General features: G+C 48.8%; 1 protein-coding gene across 1 annotated transcript in view; it reads left to right on the top strand.

The window, feature by feature from the left end:
• The window catches only part of CDH13 (cadherin 13), a 159,743-nt gene extending 136,540 nt beyond the window's left edge, over positions 1 to 23,203 (top strand). The window contains exons 6-7 of the mRNA XM_089660802.1: positions 2,079 to 2,300; positions 22,777 to 23,203. Of these exons, the coding sequence (XP_089516928.1) occupies positions 2,079 to 2,300; positions 22,777 to 22,784 (230 nt within the window). The 3' untranslated portion in view covers positions 22,785 to 23,203. The remainder of the gene's footprint in view (positions 1 to 2,078; positions 2,301 to 22,776) is intronic.
• The last annotated feature ends 1,602 nt before the right edge of the window (positions 23,204 to 24,805 follow it).

The raw sequence follows: 24,805 nt of genomic DNA, 5'->3' as shown, positions 1-24,805 counted from the left end.
CCCAGGTACACCGCCCAGGTACACCGCCCATGTACACCACCCAGGTACACCACCCAGGTACACCGCCCATGTACACCACCCAGGTACACCACCCAGGTACACCACCCAGGTACACCGCCCATGTACACCACCCATGTACACCGCCCATGTACACCGCCCATGTACACCACCCAGATACACCACCCAGGTACACCGCCCATGTACACCACCCAGGTACACCACCCAGGTACACCGCCCATGTACACCACCCAGGTACACCGCCCAGGTATACCGCCCATGTACACTACCCAGGTATACTGCCTATATACACCACCCATGTACACCGCCCAGGTACACCCCCCAGGTACGCCACCCATGTACACCACCCAGGTACACCGCCCAGGTACACCCCCCAGGTACACCGCCAAGGAACATCTCCCATGTACACCGCCCATGTACACCACCCATGTACACCGCCCAGGTACACCTCCCATGTGCACCTCCCATGTGCATCCCCCAGGTACACCGCCCATGTACACCACCCAGGTACACCGCCCAGGTACACCGCCCATGTACACCACCCAGGTACACCGCCCATGTTCACCGCCCATGTTCACCTCCCATGTACAGTGCAGCTCAGAGGAAACTTTTTTTTTTCAGCTATACCCATAAAACACCTAAAGTGTAACTATACGGTAGGTTAACCTCTTAGCGCCGGAGCCTCCTGGCCCTATAAGAGTTTCAGAAGCCAGTAGGTGGGTGGGGTTTTAGGGTCATGTGACCGCCTCCAGTACAGGAGGAGTCAGGGGGGCACAGTACAGGGGGGTCAGGAGAGCACAGTACAGGGGGAGGGTCAGGAGAGCACAGTACAGGGGGGGTCAGGAGGGCACAGTACAGGGGGGTCAGGAGGGCACAGTACAGGGGGAGTCAGGAGGGCACAGTACAGGGGGGGGGGTCAGGAGGGCACAGTACAGGGGGGGGGTCAGGAGGGCACAGTACAGGGGGAGTCAGGAGGGCACAGTACAGGGGGGGTCAGGAGGGCACAGTACAGGGGGGGGGGTCAGGAGGGCACAGTACAGGGGGAGTCAGGAGGGCACAGTACAGGGGGGTCAGAAGAGCACAGTACAGGGGAGGTCAGGAGGGCACAGTACAGGGGGGGTCAGGAGGGCACAGTACAGGGGGAGTCAGATGGGCACAGTACAGAGGAGGAGTCAGGAGGGCACAGTACAGGGGGGTCAGGAGGGCACAGTACAGGGGGGTCAGGAAGGCACAGTACAGGGGGGTCAGGAGGGCACAGTACAGGGGGGGTCAGGAGGGCACAGTACAGGGGGGGTCAGGAGGGCACAGTACAGGGGGGTCAGGAGGGCACAGTACAGGGGGGTCAGGAGGGCACAGTACAGGGGGGGGTCAGGAGGGCACAGTACAGGGGGGGTCAGGAGGGCACAGTACAGGGGGGTCAGGAGGGCACAGCACAGGGGGGGTTAGGAGGGCACAGTACAGGGGGGTCAAGAGGGCACAACCGCCATTTTATTCTCCAGGGTTATATATTTATATGTTTGGGGGGTTCTGAGTAATTTTTTTTTTAGCAAATAAATGATTATTTTAACATTTAAAGAGAAAAATAGCAGAATTGGTCGGAGGAACAACAAAAAAAAAAGTTTAGTAACATTTTAACCATTTGTAAGCCAACCGTTTGTAAATGCTTTTTTTCTTTCTGGAGTTCCTGTAATAAATAAAGTCGAACTCCTTCTCCTGTGTCTGAGGTTGCTGTGAGCTGCTCTGCGTCCGACTTGCAGCATTCACCGGGTTATAGCTCTCCTACGCCCCCTGCTGTACACACAGGCACACCTCCTCCATTCGCAGATCTCAGCAGTCGGTAGACTGGGGGGGGGGGGGGGGGGGAAGAAGAGCGCAGCAGTGCAAAAAAAAAAAAAGAACATGAACAAAGGTCAATAGGTGAGGATGAAAAACTTTAAAAAAAAAAAAAATCAGAAGGGGGGGGGAAGGGGGGGGGAGTTGGCCCCCCCATGACATGAGGGCAGAGCAGGAATGGCGGACCCTTCTTGTATATTCATTAATGGAGGTGCGGTTTCTTCCAGGCACCCACGCACAGGTCAGCCTGCTGCAGAACCTGAAGAAGAACAACTACAACGTGCCGCTGGTGGTGACGGACGCCGGGAAGCCGCCGCTCTCCTACAGCACCGACCTGACCATCCAAGTGTGCTTGTGCAAAAAAGGCAAAGTGGACTGCAGCTCGGCTGACACCCCCCACGCCAGCGCGCTCCTCCTCCTCCTCATCTTCACACTCTACAACCTCTTCTGTAAGTAGCACCCTTCCGGGTCTGTGATTGGGAAATGTGGTACCGGAGGCGTCACTTTTATATTAGAGCGAAACAAAGCGCCATCCGTGGGAGGGATAGTGCCCCATCATTGGTGTCAGTGGGAGGAATAGTGCCCCATCATTGGTGTCAGTGGGAGGAATAGTGCCCCATCATTGGTGTCAGTGGGAGGAATAGTGCCCCATCATTGGTGTCAGTGGGAGGAATAGTGCGCCATCATTGGTGTCAGTGGGAGGAATAGTGCCCCATCATAGGTGTCAGTGGGAGGAATAGTGCCCCATCATTGGTGTCAGTGGGAGGAATAGTGCCCCATCATTGGTGTCAGTGGGAGGAATAGTGCCCCATCATTGGTGTCAGTGGGAGGAATAGTGCCCCATCATTGGTGTCAGTGGGAGGAATAGTGCCCCATCATTGTTGTCAGTGGGAGGAATAGTGCCCCATCATTGGTGTCAGTGGGAGGAATAGTGCCCCATCATTGGTGTCAGTGGGAGGAATAGTGCCCCATCATTGGTATCAGTGGGAGGAATAGTGCCCCATCATTGGTGTCAGTGGGAGGGATAGTGCCCCATCATTGGTGTCAGTGGGAGGAATAGAGCCCCATCATTGGTGTCAGTGGGAGGAATAGTGCCCCATCATTGGTGTCAGTGGGAGGAATAGTGCCCCATCATTGGTGTCAGTGGGAGGAATAGTGCCCCATCATTGGTGTCAGTGGGAGGAATAGTGCCCCATCATTGGTGTCAGTGGGAGGAATAGTGCCCCATCATTGTTGTCAGTGGGAGGAATAGTGCCCCATCATTGGTGTCAGTGGGAGGAATAGTGCCCCATCATTGGTATCAGTGGGAGGAATAGTGCCCCATCATTGGTGTCAGTGGGAGGGATAGTGCCCCATCATTGGTGTCAGTGGGAGGAATAGAGCCCCATCATTGGTGTCAGTGGGAGGGATAGTGCCCCATTATTGGTGTCAGTGGGAGGGATAGTGCCCCATCATTGGTGTCAGTGGGAGGAATAGTGCCCCATCATTGGTGTCAGTGGGAGGGATAGTGCCCCATCATTGGTGTCAGTGGGAGGAATAGTGCCCCATCATTGGTGTCAGTGGGAGGAATAGTGCCCCATCATTGGTGTCAGTGGGAGGAATAGTGCCCCATCATTGGTGTCAGTGGGAGGAATAGTGCCCCATCATTGGTGTCAGTGGGAGGAATAGTGCCCCATCATTGGTGTCAGTGAGAGGAATAGTGCCTCATCATTGGTGTCAGTGAGAGGAATAGTGCCCCATCATTGGTGTCAGTGGGAGGAATAGTACCCCATCATTGGTGTCAGTGGGAGGAATAGTGCCCCGTCATTGGTGTCAGTGGGAGGAATAGTACCCCATCATTGGTGTCAGTGGGAGGAATAGTGCCTCATCATTGGTGTCAGTGGGAGGAATAGTGCCCCATCATTGGTATCAGTGGGAGGAATAGTGCCCCATCATTGGTGTCAGTGGGAGGAATAGTACCCCATCATTGGTGTCAGTGGGAGGAATAGTGCCCCGTCATTGGTGTCAGTGGGAGGAATAGTGCCCCATCATTGGTATCAGTGGGAGGAATAGTGCCCCATCATTGGTGTCAGTGGGAGGAATAGTACCCCATCATTGGTGTCAGTGGGAGGAATAGTGCCCCGTCATTGGTGTCAGTGGGAGGAATAGTACCCCATCATTGGTGTCAGTGGGAGGAATAGTGCCCCATCATTGGTGTCAGTGAGAGGAATAGTGCCTCATCATTGGTGTCAGTGAGAGGAATAGTGCCTCATCATTGGTGTCAGTGAGAGGAATAGTGCCCCATCATTGGTGTCAGTGGGAGGTCATGTTTAGCGGCGCGGTGAAGTCACAGATAGCGGCGCGGTGAAGTCACGGGTAGCGGCGTGGTGAAGTCATGGATAGCAGCGCGGCGAAGTCACGGGTAGCGGTGCGTCGGTCATACCGGGACAGACCTCATTTCATTTATCTGCACCAAGCAGATTTCAATTCAAAATGGGAAAAAAAAAAAGCAAAAGATGATTAAATGCGATATTCCTCCGGGGTCGCTGGGAGAAGAAGCGGCGTCGCTTCCAGATAGAGGACACGGCTGAGCGGAGCGCGAGGACATTGTTCACAAATGGGAACCTGGAACGGGGGATGGTGGCGCGGGGCGTGCGAGAGGCGCTGGAATGTTGTCGGCGCGCCTTTCTCTAGCCAGGCCTGAAGATCTGAAGCCTCATGGGGAACGTCGGTATGCAGGACACGTAAGAGCAACATCCCGGAAGAAGGGACATTGGTTGTCCTGTGCACCCTGTGCTCTGCCGAATCCTGCGTGGTGACGTCGCACCGGAGTGGATGGCGCTGTGTATTAGAAGGCTCCGATGGGCAGCAGGGCTGGGCAACATTTGTCCAGATCGGAGATGGGGGGCGGCGCTGCCTCCCAGAAGAAGGGACACTGGTTGCCCTACACACCCTGTGCTCTGTCAGTTCCTGCGTGGTGACGTCGCGCCAGTACTGACTCTTCATTCAGAATAGGAGGGACCCGGTAAATTACATATTTACCACCCCCTTCCTCAATCTCCATCCTGAAAACATCCTCTGTAGCAGTCAGCAGGAGAGGGGAGAGCTGTGGAGCACACAGGGGCCCGGGGCAGCAGGACCTGGATAGGAGGGGCAGCATATGGAGGAACCACTGCACTCCATTTTCCTTATGCAGCTCCTGAATGCCTATGGGTGGGAGAAGAGGAGATACCGTCTTTCAGCAGCTGCGGGAGGGAAACGGTGGGCCTCAATTGCAACCCCTGTAGGTACACCTTTGCTCAGATGCCATACAGCTCACCCAATGTCACAGCTGTGGACTCCACTCCACCTCATAGACACGTGCTGACTCCTTCCTGCTGCTTTTCAAGTCTCCAATGCAAGCCGGTTAACCCCTTCAGGACAAGAGTCCCTGTAATCAGGGTTTGGAGGCTTGTTTCCATCCAAAGTCTCTCTGAGCCTCTGATTCCTGGGTCATAAATGAGGACTTACTAGTCCTGAGATAACTGCCAGCCAGTCTCCTCTCCAACCAGACTACCCTGGAAACCCCTCACCCTGGGGGGTCTCTCTTCGGGAGGGCCCCCTGACCTAGTACTTGGTGGTCGGCTTCAGCTAGTCACAAGGAAAGGGGTCCGCCAGGCTTTTTGGCTAGGTGGACCATGTGGAAACTCTTTGTCCCTGTCAGGAGCCTTGTGCCCTGGGAGATCAGAGTAGGGGTCCGCGGAGGTGTGAAAAAACAAAAAACCCATAGGTGGATGAAAAAACGAGCAAGTGCAAAACACAAATAAGTGCACTTAGGGTTGTGCTGTAGTCCACCCCCCGAAGGGGTAGGACCTCTACCCTGATCCCCTGGGGCGCAAGGCTCCTGACAGGGACAACGGGTTTCCAACATGGTCCACCTAGCCAAAAGGCCTGGTGGACCCCTTTCCTTGTGGCTAGCCGTAGCCGACCACCAAGTACTAGGTCAAAGGGCTAGCCACAAGGAAAGGGGTCCTCCAGGCCTTTTGTCTAGGAGGACCATGAGGAAACCCTTTGTCCCTGTCAGGAGCCTTGCGTCCCAGGGGATCAGGGTAGAGGACCTACCCCTTCAGGATCCCACCCCTATGTGCTACTAAGAGCATCCCTGAGGCGACCACTTAGAAGGCACTGCTCTGTGGACTCTCTGCCTCCCCCTATCTCACATACTAAGGCCAATTTGGACAGCAGCCAATTAACCTCCCAGCATGGCTTTGGAGTGTGGGTCCCCATACAAGCACAGGGAGAACATGCAAACTCTATGCAAGTAGTGCAGTGGTTGGGATTTGTACCTCTGACCCTAGTGCTGAAAGGCAAGGGTGCTATCTACTAAGCTCCTATGCTGCCCTTCCATAGATTTGTGTCCTTGTGACACCAGGATAGGTGGAGAGTGGAATGGGTGTCTCTGGGACTGGAAGTCCGAACAAACATGGCTGAGGTTGCAAAGCTTTCCCACTCCCAATTATTTTTGCTGTCTCTATCCCTATCGGGGAGAATATCTTTGGAGCAGGGGCAGACTGACCATTTGGAAACTCGAGCACTGCCCGAGGGCCCGGGGTCAGTAGGGGGCCCCATGAGATGCCCCTGGTACCTTTTTCATAGGCTTTTTTGAGTTTGGGCAAGGACACAGGGGCACTATGATCCCCTATTGCCCGGGGCCCCCATAAGTTGTCAGTCCGCCCCTGCTTTGGGGTTTGGACGAGTACCTGAAGGAAAGCCATGCATGCACAGGGAGAACATGCAAACTCCATGTTGATCGTGTTGTGGTTGTCATTCGAACCGATGACCCTTGTGTTGTAAGGCCGTTCTGATAACTGCTAAGGCACAATGCTGCCCGTTCCTTGATTTCTGCCTCCACATACAAAAGCCTACTTTCCTCTTCAGTAAGGAAAGCCTGAACTCCGGCGTCCCAGCCTGGCACCGGCACAAGGTAACCTCAGATAACTTCACTGTACTTGCAGTTTTTATCCTTTAATTAGACCAAATGAGATTCCACCGCTAATTTCCCTCTAACAGACTCCCAGCGCATTAGGGGCTGTTCCGCCATAACAAATAACCGGCATTATTATAGATCAGCAGACGGATTCCTCCCCATTTGAACCGCTAAACACTGGCTGAAACCGAGCGAAAGATAATGAGCGCATGGGGAAGGGGGAGCGAGGAGCAATAAAACATCGTATGGAAAGTAACCATAATTATAGACTTGTTTAACCGGCAGAAACTCACCGCTGTATTGATAAGGAGGGAGATTATTACAGATAGGTTCATATCTCAGTGGGAGGCTCAGGTACAAACACAGTGCACTCCGTACACAAAATCCAAATAGTCCATCACCGTTATTACACCAGAAGTTCCGGGGAGCCGTATAATTGGCCTACAATTGAGTGTTCTTGATACAAGGAAAATTCGTGTTGGTATAATGCTTTTTTGGACTGCGGTATTTTAGATATTTTGTTATACACACCACGTAGCCAAAGGTTTGTGCCGACCCTTCCAAATTATTGAGTACACGTGCTTCCAGTGAAGGGCACTGTCAGTGCTATAGCTCGTAAGTTTTTATAAAGTTTGTTTTAAAAAATTGTGCTCTTCAAACTGTGCGGTAACTGGTGAAGGCCCTTTTCTGTTCCACCTGTGTACCAAGGCAGGTCCATAAAGACATGGTTTCATGAGTTTGGAGGAACTTGAGAGCCCTGGCCTCAACCTTACTGAGCCAGGGATTCTCATCCAACATCTTCATAAAGACATGGTTTCATGAGTTTGGAGGAACTTGAGAGCCCTGACCTCAACCTTACTGAACACCTTTAGGATGAATTGGAATGAGCCAGGGATTCTCATCCAACATCTTCATAAAGACACAGTTTGATGGGTTTGGTGAGGAGGAACTCGAGTATCCTGCACAGAACCCTGACCTCAACCCCACTGAACACCTTTCGGATGAAATTTAATCTCCAAACATGGAAATGTTTCTTCACAGTAAGAGATGTGAAAATGTGGAATAGACTCCCTCAAGAGTTGGTTCTGGTTATAATTTGGTGAGGAGGAACTAGAGTGTCCTGCACAGAACCCTGACCTCAACCCTACTGAACACCTTTAGGATGAAATGGAATGAGCCAGGGATTCTCATCCAACATCTTCATATAGACATGGTCTGGTGAGGAGGAACTATAGTATCCTGCACAGAACCCTGACCTCAACCCCACTGAACACCTTTAGGATGAAATTTAATCTCCAAACACGGAAATGTTTCTTCACAGTAAGAGATGTGAAAATGTGGAATAGACTCCTTCAAGAGTTGGTTCTGGTTCTGGTTATAATTTGGTGAGGAGGAACTAGAGTGTCCTGCACAGAACCCTGACCTCAACCCTGCCGAACACCTTTGGGATGAATTGGAATGAGCCAGGGATTCTCATCCAATATCTTCATAAAGACATAATTTGATGAGTTTGGTGAGGATGAACTAGAGTGTCCTGCACAGAACCGTGACCTCAACCCTACTGTACACCTTTAGGATGAAAGTTAATCTCCAAACACGGAAAGGTTTCTTCACAGTAAGAGCTGTGAAAATGTGGAATAGACTCTCTCAAGAGTTGGTTCTGGCCAGCTCAGTGGATTGCTGTAGGAAAGTCTTGGATTCTTTTTTAGATTCACATAATATAACTGAATACTAACATTTATAGGTAAAGTTGATCCAGGGAATATCCAATTGCCTCTCGGGGGATCAGGAAGGAATTGTTTTCCCCTGCAGGAGCAAATTGGATCATGCTTTGCTGGGTGTTTTTGCCTTCCTCTGGATCAACTGTGGGTGTAGGATTATAACTTTTTTTTTTAATGGTTGAACTGAATGGACTTTTGGAGGCCACACCCCCCCCCCTTCATCAGGGCTGAGTGAAATGGCAGAATAATAAATGAACTCAAAAAGACTCCTGAACACAATGATAAACGGGAAATTTGTGGCCCCTAAACTATGTTGGATGTCCATTGATCTTTGTAACGGAACCGGACCCCGACTGCACTAGGGTATTTCCGTTAGACTCCCGCTTCCCTGTCCGAACACAGATCCACGGACACCACCGCTGACCATATAAGACGAAACAGTACCAGACTTGTATTAAAACAGGAGATAGACTGCTTTATTTTTAACACAGACACAAGATATATACATTCAAGGGAACAATTCCCCCCTCCCTGCATATGGACACAGGGTGGAGCAAACCAAATCTAGTAACAAGAGACACACAGCAGACACCCCCCACCAAGCCAGTACACAAACACATACATCCCATAATAGTTTGCTCCCAAACAAGACACACAATAGAACAATGGGACAACCACTAGGCAGTAAACAATGGACAACCCCCACACCCCTCCTATACATGTCTACACAATATCAGGACATTCCAACCTGTACCCCTAACAGGCACAGGGTGACTTACACATAATAGGGATATGGGGAGCTGAGACAGGGGTCTCCCCACCCCTCCAAAGGGGGCTGTGTTCCATGGGCCCCCCACCCATAGTCACTCCTGTCACAATCTTCTTCTTGTAACCAGTTGACCAATCAAAGATTGAACTCTTCAGGATTTTTGTCTGGCGCTCTCACGGACATTTTACAGTTAGACTTCTGATTCGGGTGAACCTCCTCTCCTGGGGTGTCCCGTCTTTGTTGTGAACTGCTAGTAATGATTTGGTCTTTCTTTTTGATGGGTTTGCGAAAGCTCGAGCCCAGCTCCCCACCACCGTTTCTATGTTTTAGTTGGCACTATGATACTGCCAGAGTTGTAAAGGTGGTTCGCTACTAATTATTATTTGGCAGCCAATATCTAAAGGCAATGAAACATTTACAGTTCTTTTAATGACTTTATAAAGCACAACGCTGGCCGTGCATGAAATCCTCCAGCACTTGGTTAGAGCACCAGGGAGGAGATATCCTGACCCCGTCATCAAACCCATTAACACTGCAGCACTCCATGTAAAATAGAAGATTAAATAAAGTTACGTTGTAACACTTTTTTTTTTCCATCTGCAGAACATAATTGGCTGCATTTAACTATCTCACAGTTCATGCCGACTGTGTATACTGGCACACCGCGGCGACTTTATCCAAAGTCTGCTGGAGGTGCGATTGAGTCGTCAGCAATTCTATTTATAGAAGAGAAAAGTCACAAAACAACCATATGGCTCCTCAAAGAACTTATTTATTTCCTTCTACAAGTGAAACGCTATCTCGTAGTACAGATCCCAGATATCAACAACAACATGTTATTCCAGCTAATAGGTAGTCGGAGAATCTAGGTCACCTAGTTCTGCACAAAATGTTCTTTTAGACCAGCCATTCTCAATCAGGGTCCTGTGGAACCCTGGGTTCCTCCAGAGGTTGCTAGGGGTTCCTTGGGCTGTGGCTAAGTGGCCTCCCATCTGATGGTGTCTGCATAGCTCTGGGCCCAAACGTATGGTGTACCGGGTCCATTTGAGTACCGGGAAAACGCTTTGCATGCCTTTTTCATGATGAAAAAAGGCTCTGGACAGCATCTGGAAATGGAAGAGTTAAAAAACGTTTCCAAACGCAAACGGTTAGCTGCGTTTACAAATGTTTACAAGTGTTAGAAACGCTGATAAAATCTACTCCTGAACGCAAGTTTGGTGTGTTAAAAAAAACGACTGTAAACTCAACTGCCTGTAAACGTCTGCAAAGGACGATGTGTACGTGGACACAGGGGCGGACTGACCATTTGGAAACTCGGGCACTGCCCGAGGGCCTGGGATCAGTAAGGGGCCACTGGTACCTTTCATTGGCTTTTCTATAGGCTTTTTTGGGTGTGGGTGAGGACACAGGGGCCCCATGATCCCCTGATTGCCCGAGGCCCCATGAGTTGTCATTCCGCCCCTGATCAAAACAGAATGAGGATGAGGCAGAATCGTAGTCCAGGAACAAGCCAAAGGTCGGTAGCGAACACGGGCGGATTGACCATTTGGAAACTCGGGAACTGCCCGAGGGCCCGGGGTCAGTAGGGGGCCCCATGAGATGCCCCTGGTACCTTTTTCATAAGCTTTTTTGAGTTTGGGCAAGGACACAGGGGCCCCATGATCCCCTATTGCTCGGGGGCACCATGAGTTGTCAGTCCGCCCCTGCATGGACACATAGGAGAACATTAGGGAGAGTTCAGGGGCTGCTGAAAAGCTCCTAAACGTGAGTTTATCAGCTGCAGTGTACATGGAGCCTTAGGCATGAAGGGGTTAAGGAATAAAAATAGTCAACGTTGATTGAAAGAGTGAAGTTCCACTTTAAGGACGCTTTTAGCAGTCAAAGGAAAGAAGGCGAAGGCAAGGAGTTAACTGCCGATTGAAGCTGCAAAACCAAATGAACTTGTCTGCGTATGCGGAATCGCTCCAAGTGTCACCTCCGAGGATCTCCTTGTTTTGCTTATTCCTCAAAAAAAACCCTGGATGCCGCCGTCTGCTTACAAATGGTTTCGGGGCCTTTTAGCGCTGATGATCTGTATTCTTTTGATGTCGGTAGCGCGGAGTAAATTTCAGAAGTTCCGACATCAAAAGAAGCAGAAGACAACTGGTGGGAAGGAGTAAGTGGCTCTTGTGCAGATTCATTAATATAAATTGAATTTTTAGTCTATAGCTGTATGGGCGAGAGGCCGCAGACAATGGCCAAGTGCCTTCCATCGCAATGAATCCCGCTTTAGCCTTCCCTGAGATACGGTTATCTTACCGCTCAGCTGATTTCAAAAGCACTTGTATTATAGGATCATGTAACAAGACATTATGGAAATGCAGTTACATCTTCAAGTGGCGCCTCGTTGATACGGGTGCCGGTAGAAATAGGCGGCTCAGGCACAGTTCTCCCGACCATCCAGCCGCAAGGTGACTTCCCACCCAACCCCAGTGTTCCTTTAAACTGGTCTTTACATTCAGAGGGTTGAGGGAAGTGGAAAGATAGAGCAGGACCCGTAGGGACCACAAAGATCGGCCGCCACCCCATGGAGGGAGCCTGACAGTGGCCAACACCACCCCACACACCTCCTCCCACACACCTTGGTCTCTATGACAAAGCCCCAGTGGGCAGAGCGAAATGCCCCAGTGTTCCTTTAAACAAGTCTTTACATCCAGAGGGTTGAAGGGAAGTGGAAAGACAGCGCTGAACCCATAGGGTTATCTCACCTAGGGACCACAAAGATCAGCCGCCACCCCATGGAGGGAGCCTGACAGTGGCCAACACCACCCCACACACCTCCTCCCACACACCCTGGTCTCTATGACAAAGCCCCAGTGGGCAGGGCGAAATGCCCCAGTGTTCCTTTAAACAAGTCTTTACATCCAGAGGTTTGAGGGAAGTGGAAAGATAGCGCTGGACCCGAAAGATTGTCTCACCTAGGGACCACAAAGATCAGCCGCCACCCCATGGAGGGAGCCTGGCAGTGGCCAACAGCACCCCACACATCTCCTCCCACACACCCTGGTCTCTATGACAAAGCCCCAGTGGGCAGGGCGAAATGCCCCAGTGTTCTTTTAAACAAGTCTTTACATCCAGAGGGTTGAGGGAAGTGGAAAGATAGCGCTGGACCCGAAGGATTGTCTCACCTAGGGACCACAAAGATCGGCCACCACCCCATGGAGGGAGCCTGACGGTGGCCAACACCACCCCACACATCTCCTCCCACACACCCTGGTCTCTATGACAAAGCCCCAGTGGGCAGGGCGAAATGCCCCAGTGTTCTTTTAAACAAGTCTTTACATCCAGAGGGTTGAGGGAAGTGGAAAGATAGCGCTGGACCTGTATACATCTTCAAGTGATATACATCTTCAAGTGGTGCCTCGTTGATACGGGCCCCGGTAGAAATAGGTGGCTCAGGCACAGTTCTCCCGACCATCCAGAAGCAAAGGTGACTTCCCACCCGACCCCAGCTTTCCTTTAAACAGGTCTTTACATCCAGAGGGTTGAGGGAAGTGGAAAAATAGCGCTGGACCCGAAGGGTTGTCTCACCTAGGGACCACAAAGATCGGCCGCCACCCCCTGGTCTCTATGACAAAGCCCCAGTGGGCAGGGTGAAATGCCCCATTGTTCCTTTAAACAAGTCTTTACATCCAGTGGGTTGAGGGAAGTGGAAAGATAGCGCTGGACCTGTATACATCTTGAAGTGATAAACATCTTCAAGTGGCGCCGGTAGAAATAGGCGGCTCAGGCACAGTTCTCCCAACCATATAGACGCAAGGTGACTTTCCACCCGACCCCAGTGTTCCTTTAAACAGGTCTTTACATCCAGAGGGTTGAGGGAAGTGGAAAGATAGCGCTGGACCCGTAGGGTTATCTCACCTAGGTTACCACAAAGATTGGCCACCACCCCATGGAGGGAGCCTGACAGTGGCCAACACCACCCCGCACACCTCCTCCCACGCACCCTGGTCTCTATGACAAAGCCCCAGTGGGCAGGGTGAAATGCCCCAGTGTTCCTTTAAACAAGTCTTTACATCCAGAGGGTTGAGGGAAGTGGAAAGATAGCGCTGGACCCGTATACATCTTGAAGTGATATACATCTTCAAGTGGCGCCTCGTTGATACGGGCGCCGGTAGAAATAGGCGGCTCAGGCTCAGTTCTCCCAACCATATAGACGCAAGGTGACTTCCCACCCGACCCCAGTGTTCCTTTAAACAGGTCTTTACATCCAGAGAGTTGAGGGAAGTGGAAAGATAGCGCTGAACCCATAGGGTTATCTCACCTAGGGACCACAAAGATTGGCCGCCACCCCATGGAGGGAGCCTGACATCGGCCAACACCACCCCACACACACCCAAGTCTCCCATATTATGTCCACAGTCCCCAGCTCTCTCCAGTTGCATATTTACAGTCTTTGACAGTCCATATTGCATGTGTGCAGAAATGACATAAAGAACCCTGAAGAGCTCGGTCCTTCCAGTCTGTATACAGAGCCCTGTCTCTGCTGGAGTCCCTCTTTTATTCAACAGGTTACCCAGCTTCAGAGTGAAGACTTCACAGGACACGGATGATCCAATCTACATAAAAATCAGCATTTCTCATAGAGCGACGGCTCTTCCAGCTGTGAATCGGGGTCAGAGTCGACACAAATAAAACACGATTGCCAGTTTAATCCCATCAGCCATCTTGAGGATGACACGGGGGCCCGCCGTTCGCTGTCAAATTAGCGAGACATCCCCAAGTGCAAGGTGTTGTGCTCCGAACAAGCAAAGCTCTGCCCCATAATGACCTTCATTTTAAATGCTTTATTGAATTAATTGCGGTTAATTATGTGTCTGAAGCGAGAGGCTGGGGAATGGGAAGGAGCGGCGTACAGATAACAGGAGACTTTGTCATTGGCTCGTTAGGCCCTGCGGTGCAAAAGGAAAAGAGGAAACCATTACTATAAGATGGAGGCAGCCTGATCTCAGCTCTCCTTCCGAAAATGCTTTTCACCTGGCTGTCCTTTTGACCCAATACTTTGAAATCTCTGAACCAGTATATAGAGTTTTGACTTTAGTTGCCACATGCTTGTTTCGGGCCAGTGATTGAGTACTGATATCCAGGACAGCCAGGCAGCTTGCATTTTTCAAAGGGAAGTAAAAAAAAGGGCTGCCTTTGTATTTTCTTTCAGTGCAGGATTCATTTAAATTCCAATTGAAATTTCCATTTAAATCAGCTAAATACATCTCAGGGGCGGACTGACCATTCGAGCACTCGGGTTCTGCCCGAGGGCCCGGGGTCAGTAAGGGGCCCCATGAGATGCCCCTGGTACCTTTCATTGGCTTTTTTATACGTTTTTTTCGCTGTGGGTGAGATCACAGGGGCCCCATGATCCCCTGATTGCCCGGGGGCCCCATGAGTTGTCATTCCGCCCCTGGGTGTATCAAAACAGAATGTGAAAAATCTCACAGTTTATTCTCTCTGGAAAGCAGCCACAACCTGAGTAGACAGGTCTGTCCGCTGTCAGCATGCTGCAGGGAAGAATACTTTCACTCAGTGAGGAAGCAGTGGTCTCCCTGCAGAGATGCAAGACACCCCCTGCTGAATCAGCCTATAGGTCTGCAGTGGGGTGGAGGGTTGTCAAACCTCAGCAGAAAGACTACTTCTTCTCCACAGAGAGCAAGGGTCCTTTCCTCGGTATGCTGGCAGAAGATAGGCTTTTCTGCTCAAGCCGTGGCTGCCTTCTAAAGAAAACAAACTGTAAGACTTTACCCGCACTTTACAACAGACTGCGAGTAGGCAGGCTGGTATAGCAAAAGAAACAGCCGATGCAATTTGCGGCCAAAAAAATAATGGTACACAAGACCTTTTAGCAGCCATTCCTCCTTTAGTTAATCAACCAAATTAAATCACTGAAGTGGACCTCCAGGATTTCCTTTAATTAAATAAAAAATAAGCCACCTTGTATCTTTAAAAAACAAGAAGTTGCTTTTGCTGCAACACCGACCTTCAGTCTGGAGCTGCCCTTTTCAGTACTCCCTCTCCACCACTAGATGTCCTCAGTCTTCTAGGTTAAATTACAGCCAGCATTATCCAATCCAGAGGAGCCTTTCTTATTCTTTTTTACCCCTAAAATATTTTTAAAGTCTCAGGGAACCCTTACTAAAACAAATTTATCCACAGTCAGTAAGAAAAATGCCCTCTTGTAGTGGTTAGTAGAAAGAATGCCACCCTTTAAGACAGCCAAAAGAATATTGGTGTCCTGCAGTTGGCTTTGCCAAGTGGTGTTGGCCCCGGAACTATGCAGACACCATCAGATAGCAGGTTAATCAGCTACAGCTCAAGGAACCACTAGCAACCATGGGGGAACCCTAAGGTTCGATAGAACCCTGGTTGAGAATGGCTAGTGCACACTATATGGATCTGCCCTCAAAGAATGCCACCCTTACAGACAGCTATAAAGATTATTGGTCTCCTGCAGTGGCGTTGGTTTCAAAAAAATGCAGACACCATCAGATGGAAGGTCAATAAGCTACAGCTCAAGGAACCCCTAGCAAGCTTTGGGGGAACCCTAAGGTTCGATAGAACCCTGGTTGAGAATGGCTAGTGCACACTATATGGATCTGCCCTCAAAGATAGCCACCCTTAGAGACAGCTAAAAAGATTATTGGTCTCCTGCAGTTGGCTATGCCAAGTGGCGTTTGACACAAAATGATGCAGTCACCATCAAATGGGAAGTCAATCAGCTACAGCTCAAGGAACCCCTAGCAAGCTTTGGGGGAACCCTAGGGCTCTTTGGAACCTTGGTTGAGAATGATTGATACACGTTATATGGATCTGCCCCAAAGAATGCTACCCTTACAGACAGCTAAAAAGATTACAGGTCTCCTGCAGCTGGCTATGCAGAGTAGCGATGGAACACAGCACACATCAGATTATGTCAATCAGCTACAGCTCAAGGAACCCCAAGAAACCCTTGGGGGAACCCTGGTTGAGAATGACTGGTGCACACTATATGGATCTGCCCCCAAAGAATGTCACCCTTACAAACAGCTAAAAAGATTATTGGTGTCCGTCAGCTAGCTATGCCAAGTGGCAATGGCCCTGGAAAAATGCAGACACCATCAGATGAGAGGCCAATCAGCTACAACTCAAGGAACTCCTAGAAACCTTTAGGGGAACCCTAGGGTTCGATAAAACCCTGGTTGAGAATGGCTAGTGCACACTATATGGATTTGCCCTCGAAGTGGCGTTGGCTGCGAAAAAATACAGACACCATCAGATAGGAGGTCAACCAGCTACAGCTCAAGGAACCCCTAGCAGCCTTTGGGGGAACCCTGATTGAGAATGGCTGGTGCTCACTATATATATCTACCTTCGAAGAATGCCACCCTTACAGACAGCTAAAAATACTATTGGTCTCCTGCAATTGGCTATTGCCAAGTGGCGTTGGCCACGAAACTATACAGACACCATCAGATGGGAGGTCAGTTAGCTACAGCTCAAGGAACCCCTAGCAAGCTTTGGGAGAACACTAGGGTTCTTTTGAACCTTGGTTGAGAATGACTGGTACATGTTATATGGATCTGCCCCAAGGAATGCCACCATTACAGACAGCTAAAAAGATTATAAGTCTCCTGCAGCTGGCTATGCAAAGTGGCGACGGCCCCGGAACAAAGCACACATCAGATGAGATGTCAATCAGCTACAGCTCAAGAAACCTCTAGCAACCCTTAGGGGAACCCTGGTTGAGAATGACTGATACACGTTATATGGCTGTGCCCCAAAGAATGCCACCCTTACAGACAGCTAAAAAGATTATAGGTCTCCTGCAGTTAGCTATGCAAAGGGGCGATGGCCCCAGAACAAAGCGGACATCAGATGAGATGTTAATAAGCTACAGCTCAAGGAACCCCTAGCAACCTTTGGGGGAACCTTGGTTGAGAATAACTGGTACACACTATATGGATCTGCCCCAAAGAATGCCACCCTTACAGCTAAAATGATTATAGGTCTCCTGCAGTTAGCGATGCAAAGTGGCGATGCCCCGGAACAAAGCAGACATGAGATGAGATGTCAATCAGCTACTGCTCAAGGAACCCCTAGCAACCTTTGGGGGAACCCTGGTTGAGAATAACTGGTACACACTATATGGATCTGCCCCCAAAGAATGTCACCCTTACAGACAGCTAAAAAGATTACTGGTGTTGGGCAGCTAGCTACACCAAGTGGCGATGGCCCCGGAAAATTGCAGATACCATCAGATGAGAGGCCAATCAGCTACAAGTCAAGGAACTCCTAGCAAACTTTGGGGATACCCTAGGGCTCGATAGAACCCTGGTTGAGAATGGCTGGTTCACGATATATGCATCTATTCCCCAAAGAATGCCACCCTTACAGACAGATAAGAAGATCATTGTTGTCCTTCAGCTGGGTTTGCCAAGTGGCATTGGCCCCGGAACTAGGCAGACACCATCAGATGGGAGGTTAATCATCTACTGCTCAAGGAAAGCCTACCAACCTTTGGGGGAACCCTCGATGAGAATGACTGGTCCACACTATATGGATCTGCACCCTGTGAGGTGCAACAAAAAGTAGGGAGGCTAGGATTCCACTTTTTAATACCTTGAGATTGCACTGTGTATTTATTTACTACAGTAGGAATGGGGAAATGGGGACAGGATGGGGGATAGGATAATGGAAATTCTAACACATGTATTGCGAGCTATCACTGTAATATCAGCTGTGAAGGAGACATCATTCCAGTGATGGCAAAGATAGAAGAAGATAGTCTGCTCTCTCTTTGCCTATCACATCTCCGTTGTTGTTGATAACACGACTAAATCAGTATTTTACAAATGGCATTTACCCGGTGCAGATCTTATATTTCCTTCTTGCCTAATGCACTTTGAGAGGAGACCCCCGACTGTTCCCAGCGGAGTCATGATTTTCACCAGGCAGAGAGCAAAGAAGTTTCATGACGGAGGAAGCTAATCTGCGGTTTTACGAACATTAACGCTCCCCAACTGCAGAAAATGACTATAGATTAGAAATAGCACCGCTGAAACCGAGTCTCTTCACTCCGGGGAAGAAATGCGCCATACTGATGGAGTGTAGGAGCTCTTACACTATTTACCGACAATGTGCTGCCAAAAAAATCATGATACTCGAGACCTTTTAGAGGCCATTTGGTTCAGTGTGAGGCAGAATGTCAGAGTTGTGACTGTTGTGGAATTATTGGATATACTGTATATTATATACAGTACACAACATATATTTACAGTAAACACTGTAAACACCTATATACAGTATAGGGTTGCAGAGCGAATTGTGGCACAGCCCCACCCACTTACTGGGTAGATTGGTGGCAAATGAGAGAAAAGAAATGGATGTACATCGGTGGTCAATAAGAAGGGACATTTACATTGGTATTCATGAGGTAAGGGACAATTACAATGGAGTTCAGTAAAAGACAGGACAGCTACATTGCTTGTCAATGGGAGACTGGACACTTACCTTGGCGATCAATGAGAGAAGTGGCACTCACATTGGTGGTCAATAAAAGAAGGGACATTTACTTTGGTGATCAGTGAGAGGAGAGACACCTAAATTGGTGATCAATGAGAGAAGTGGTCCTTAAATTGGTGGCCAATAGAAGAAGTGATCGTTTACATTGGTGATAAATGAGAGATGGGACACATACACTGACGGCCACTTTATTAGGTCCACCTTGCTAGTGCCAAGAAACTCTCCTCCAAAACATTACACCACCAGCCTGAACCGTTGATACCAGGCAGGATGGATCCACCACACCATGACACCACCACCACCAGCCTGAACCGTTGATACAAGGTAGGAAGGATCCCCCACACCATGACACCACCAGCCTGAACTGTTGATACAAGGCAGGATGGATCCCCCACACCATTACACCACCACCACCAGCCTGAACCATTGATACAAGGCAGGATGGATCCACCACACCATGACACCACCACCACCAGTCTGAACCATTGATACAAGGCAGGATGGATCCACCACACCATGACTCCACCACCACCAGCCTGAACCGTAGATACAAGACAGGATGGATCCCCCACACCATGACACCACCACCACCAGCCTGAACCATTGACACAAGGCAGGATGGATCCCCCACACCATGACACCACCACCACCAGCCTGAACCGTAGATACAAGGCAGGATGGATCCCCCACACCATGACACCACCACCACCAGCCTGAACTCTTGATACAAGGCAGGATGGATCCATGCTTTCATGTTGTTTACGCCAATTTCTGACCCTACCATGTGAATGTCGCAGCTGAAATCCAGACTCATCAGAGCAGGCAATGTTTTTCCAATCTTCTATTGTCCCGTTTTGGTGACCCTGTGTGAATTGTAGCCTCTGTTTCCTGTTCTTAGCTGACAGGAGTGGTCTTCTGCTGCTGTAGCCTATCTGCTTCAAGGTTGGATGTGTTGTGCATTCAGAGATGGTATTCTGCATACCTCGGTTGTAACGAGGGGTTATTTGAGTTACTGTTGCCTTTCTATTATCTCCAACCAGTCTGCCCATTCTCCTCTGACCTCTGACATCAACAAGGCATTTTCCTCCACACAACTGCCACTCACTGGACATTTTCTCTTTTTCAGACCGTTCTCTGGAAACCCCAGAGATGGGTGCGTGAAAATCCCAGTAGATCAGCACTTTTAGAAATGCTCAGACCAGCCCGTCTGGCACGAACAACTATGCCACGTTCAAAATCGCCTTTCTTCCCCATTCTGATGCTCGGTTTAATCTTCAGCAAGTTGTCCTCACCATGTCTAGGTGCCTAAATGCATGAAGTTGCTGCCATGCGATTGGCTGATTAGCAATTTGTGTTGCAAAGCAATTGAACAGATGTACCTAATAAAGTGGCTGGTGAGTGTGCATTGCTATTCAGTGAGAGATAGGACATTTGCATTGGTGATCAATGTGAGAAGGTATATTAATATTGATGGTCAATGAGAGAAATAGCGCTTGCTTTGGTGGTCAATGAGAGAAGGGACATTTACATTGGTGGTCAATGAGAGAAGGAAAACTTACATTGGTGGTCAATGAGAGAAGGAACACTTACATTGGTGGTCAATGAAAGAAAGAACACTTACATTGGTGGTGAATGAAAGAAAGAACACTTACATTGGTGGTGAATGAGAGAAGGGCACTTACGTACAGTACATTGGTAATGAATGAAGGGACATTTACATTGCTGGTCAATGAGAGAAGGAAAACTTACATTGGTGGTCAATGAGAGAAGGAACACTTACATTGGTGGTCAATGAAAGAAAGAACACTTACATTGGTGGTGAATGAAAGAAAGAACACTTACATTGGTGGTGAATGAGAGAAGGGCACTTACGTACAGTACATTGGTAATGAATGAAGGGACATTTACATTGGTGGTCAATGAGAGAAGGAACACTTACATTGGTGGTCAATGAGAGAAGGAACACTTACATTGGTGGTCAATGAAAGAAAGAACACTTACATTGGTGGTGAATGAAAGAAAGAACACTTACATTGGTGGTGAATGAGAGAAGGGCACTTACGTACAGTACATTGGTAATGAATGAAGGGACATTTACATTGGTGGTCAATGAGAGAAGGAACACTTACATTGGTGGTCAATGAGAGAAGGAACACTTACATTGGTGGTCAATGAAAGAAAGAACACTTACATTGGTGGTCAATGAAAGAAAGAACACTTACATTGGTGGTCAATGAGAGAAGGGCACTTACGTACAGTACATTGGTAATGAATGAAGGGACATTTACATTGGTGGTCAATGAGAGAAGGAAAACTTACATTGGTGGTCAATGAGAGAAGGAACACTTACATTGGTGGTCAATGAGAGAAGGAACACTTACATTGGTGGTCAATGAAAGAAAGAACACTTACATTGGTGGTGAATGAAAGAAAGAACACTTACATTGGTGGTCAATGAGAGAAGGGCACTTACGTACAGTACATTGGTAATGAATGAAGGGTACATTTACATTGGTGTTGAATGAGAGAAGGAACACTTACATTGGTGGTCAATGAGAGAAGGGCACTTATGTACAGTACATTGGTAATGAATGAAGGGACATTTACATTGGTGGTCAATGAGAGAAGGAACACTTACACTGGTGGTCAATGAGAGAAGGGCACTTACGTACAGTACATTGGTAATGAATGAAGGGACATTTACATTGGTGGTCAATGAGAGAAGGAACACTTACATTGGTGGTCAATGAGAGAAGGGACACTTACATTGGTGGTCAATGAGAGAAGGGACACTTACATTAATGGTTAATAAGAGAAGGGACATTTACATTGGTAATGAATGAAGTTGCGCTTGCATTGGTGATAAATGAGAGAAGGGACGCTTACATTGGTAATAAATGAAGAAGTTGCGTTTACTAGCTAAGGGCTAGTCAGGTTTCCCACCCCAATGCCCTTTCCCCTTATCTGGACCGGGGGGTGTGGGGTTACTCACTCAGTCTCTCGTGCAAGCTGGTGGGTTGGTGGCTGCTTTCAGGTCTTACGCTGGGCTGGCTCCTTCCCTGCTTCCCAGGCTGTCCTCTCTCAGGGGACTGTGAGGCTGAGAGATCCCCCCTTCCAGTTCCTCCACCTGTAGGTAGGCCCTTCTCCTGGACCCCTACCAAGGCTCCACACTCCATCCTGCTCATTCCACCTTCCACCCAAACTCTCCTACTGATGAGCAGGCTCAGTCACTCTTAACGGATGTCCTGACCCCACGCTAAGCCTCCTGCTTGGGGATTGGTCAGGATCCCCTAAGAGTGCAGACCAGCCACTCCTCATCCCAGCCCACCTAATTCTAGAGACTTCTCCAAGTCTCTAGATCAGGAGGAAGTTCCAGAGAGCTGATCTGCAGAGCCTCTCAGCCCTGTCCAAAATCTGACCCCTTGACTATCTCTCCCTGCCTACTACTCAGCCTCTGTCTTAAAAAATGATTAACTTAGCTCCCCCTAACTACCTAGGAAGGTGCTACACTTAATCAGAAAGCATTTAAATGTTGACAAAAAGGAGCTTGTCCTGCTTTAGCACTGGTTCACATATATGTGGCCGTGCGGGCTGCGTTTTGCGCGGGCACGAGAGCCCATTCATGTGAATGGACTTCCGTGCCCCGTGACACGTAGGGAAGAAGTCCTTGCACTTCTTCTGAAAACGTAGCCCGCACGGGATCCTCGGTTCCCAGTACGGTTGCATTTTCCAGTGCGGGCGGAGTGCCATTAGAATTAATAGCACCCGCCCGCCGGTCCGCAATTCTCTGTGCGGTTGGTGCGGCTGCACGGGTTTTCATGAGGATCCGCAGCGGCACCACCCGCACAGATGTGAACCAAGCCTTACGAAATTACCCCATCAACTTTGTCGCAGCCAAAAACATTCTTTCAGGTTTTTCTCTCCATCGTTATTAAGCCGTTTCTTTTTGTCTCCTTTAGGTCTGTAATCACCGGGAACTTTTTACGCTGGCTACCACATCGCCATGGCAACAGGAAGATGGGGGGGGGGAAAGAGTTTACCGGAAGACTGCAGTACACAGTTATTAGAAGACCGGGCTTCAACCGCTCCAGACTCTCTGTTTAATTTGCAACCTCAATTATTCTCTAAAAAAAAAAAAAAAAAAAAAAAAAAAAAAGAAATGGTACACCAGTCCTTGACAGCCTCTGATTCTGCATTCTACGTATTAATGGGATCGCTGCTGGAGTGCCGCGCGACAAGAATGCAGCCTGGAAGACGCTGGGAACAGTTGTTTGAACTTGTCCTGCTCAAGGCAGAACGCAACGATCATATCTCCCGACGCTCGCAGTTTGTTTCTACTCCTATTGTACTGATTTACCGAAACCTAAAACAGTTTTTGTTCCGTCAGATTTGTGTGTACGTGTGCTTCATTTTAATCCAGAACCCCCCCCCCACCACCGCCACCACCACCACCACCACCACTGAGACCCCACCAGCCTCGGACCGGCCTGGCTGCACAGCGGCGAGGCGTTTTTTTTTTTTCTCCAGGCGGCATGTCGTGTGCATCCAACCAAAACACTTTTTAGAGAAGTACACAGAAGGATCTCTTAATGGCCTCATGTTAATAAGATTACCAATCAGTCTTTGACAAGGAGGCGAGGCTGCAGAGGCGGGATGGCGAAAAAGAACCCATTAAGGAGACATCCGCGGCGCAAATAAAAATGTAATAAGATGCCACTTAAACACATTGTAAGCCTGTCAGATGTAATTAGAGTGCGTTAACCCCTTTCGCCGGCGGCAGAGGATCACCGATTGAGAAAGCCGACCGGTAAAGAATAATTCCTTCCCCGGCAGCCAAGGAACTCTTTGGAAGAGCTCGCTCCCACTGGCCCAAGCTTGCATCAGCGCACTCTTCCTGTTGCACCCACGCGTTTCGCCGCAAAGGAGACGACTTGCAAACTTCGACCTTGTACAGGATGTGTTTAACGTTCCCGTAGCGCGGAGGGGCCCGCCAAGTACTTCTTATTAACCGTCTGTAGTGGAATAGAAGGTGTTCCTATATGCAATCTCCTGCAATGTATAAACCTGTCGAAGAATTTAAAGTGCACGCTTTAGAAGCAGATGTAACGCTGTGATAGGCGGGGGGGAGGGGGACGTAGATGCCGTACTGGGGCTCAGCTTTACAAGTTTTTTGTTTTTTTTTTAATGAATTTTAAGGCCTCGTGCACGCTGGCATCTGCCCAACTCTTCTAAACGCTTTTCTTCTGGCATGTTTTGGCCATGTTTTGGCATGTTGGGCATTTGGGCGTTCGTTCGTTCATTCATTTCATTGGCCAGGATATTCATTTATTTTGGTCATTGAAATGTATGAACGCTAAGGTGGTAAATGCATCTAGAGCAGTGGTTCTCAACCTGTGGGTCGTGACCCCTTTGGGGGTCGAACAACCCTTTCACAGGGGTCGCCTAAGACCATCGGAAAACACATATTTCCAAGGTGTAAAGAGCAGCTACTGTGTAGAAAGCAGCTGCTGTGTTGAAAGCAGCTATTCTGTTAAAAGCAGCTACTGTGTTGAAAGCAGCTGCTGTGTTGAAAACAGCAGTATTGGAGGTAAAAATAATCCAAGGTCCTCCTGCGCTATGAGAATGAAAGTACTCAACCTATTCAATAGCTGCCAGCACTCAAAACTGATACCAATCCACAGTGTCAATAAATCATAAAAAAACAGTGCAGCGCTCTAAGAGACTGTATCTACAACTAAATGATAATAAATCAATAACATTAATAAAATTGATATAATATAATAGTGCCAAAAAAATAAAATAAAAAATTAGTGCCAAACCATGATGAAAAAAAAAAAATGAAGTGCCAAACCATAACCATGTAGATGGTGTGTACACAATTAGTAATACTAAATCACACTCCAAAAATAACATCCAATAAAGGAAATCTTAGCAGTGCTCACACAGTGCCACAAAAAAAAAAAAAAAATTGAACATAAATAGATGCAT

Source organism: Staurois parvus, unplaced genomic scaffold, assembly GCF_062004578.1.
Source record: "Staurois parvus isolate SC_StPar_1 unplaced genomic scaffold, SC_StPar_1.0 ptg001278l, whole genome shotgun sequence".
Lineage (NCBI taxonomy): Eukaryota > Metazoa > Chordata > Amphibia > Anura > Ranidae > Staurois > Staurois parvus.
This window is presented reverse-complemented; position numbering and strand designations above follow the sequence as displayed.